At 47.7% G+C, this 639-nt stretch overlaps 1 protein-coding gene across 1 annotated transcript; it reads right to left on the bottom strand.

The window, feature by feature from the left end:
• On the bottom strand, positions 1-568 carry LOC123179659 (gamma-gliadin-like; the record flags this gene model as incomplete). The annotated part of the gene is given in 1 exon segment (XM_044591577.1): positions 1-568. A coding segment is annotated over 1 exon segment (475 nt), but the record flags the coding sequence as incomplete, so codon positions are not given.
• Between the last annotated feature and the right edge of the window lie 71 nt (positions 569-639).

Genomic DNA, 639 nt, shown 5'->3' with positions numbered 1-639 from the left:
TTTGTTCTGATTGCTGGGGGAATGGTAGTTGGGGCTGGGGAAATGGTTGTTGGGGTTGCTGGGGGAATGGCTGTTGTGGTTGGAGAGGGAACGATTGTTGGGTCTGGGGAAATGGTTGTTGTGGTTGCCAGGGAAATGGTTGTTGGGGTTGTGGAAAAGGTTGTTGTGGTTGTTGGGGTTGCTGGGGGAATGGTTGTTGTGGTTGTAAGGGGGTCGGTTGTTGGGGCTGGGTAAATGGTTGTTGTGATTGCTGGGGAAATTGTTGTTGGGGTGTGGGAAATGGTTGTTGCGATGGATATGGTTGCTGTGATGGATATGGTTGTTGTGGATATGGCTGCTGTGGAAATGGTTGTTGTTGATGGGAAAATGATTGTTGAGGTGATTGTAACTCTTTGTTGCTAGGGTTTAACTCCCTAGCGGCAGTGGCGATCTTCATCGCCATGGCAAGGAGGACAAAGATGAGGAAGGTCTTCATCTTGGATTTGTGGTTACTACTGCTTGCTTGCCTTTGATGCTTGTGGTCTAGGTGTGTGAAGTTTGGATGATGGAAGGTGGCCTTGGTGGTGCATGTGTCTTTATAGTTTTCATCGCATGGCTTGCTTTCATCTTTCCACTCGCTTTTTGAAAAAGTGCATCAAT

Source organism: Triticum aestivum, unplaced genomic scaffold, assembly GCF_018294505.1.
Source record: "Triticum aestivum cultivar Chinese Spring unplaced genomic scaffold, IWGSC CS RefSeq v2.1 scaffold305737, whole genome shotgun sequence".
Taxonomy (NCBI): domain Eukaryota; kingdom Viridiplantae; phylum Streptophyta; class Magnoliopsida; order Poales; family Poaceae; genus Triticum; species Triticum aestivum.
The sequence above is the reverse complement of the archived record's forward strand: the minus strand, read 5'-3'. Positions and strand labels throughout refer to the sequence as shown.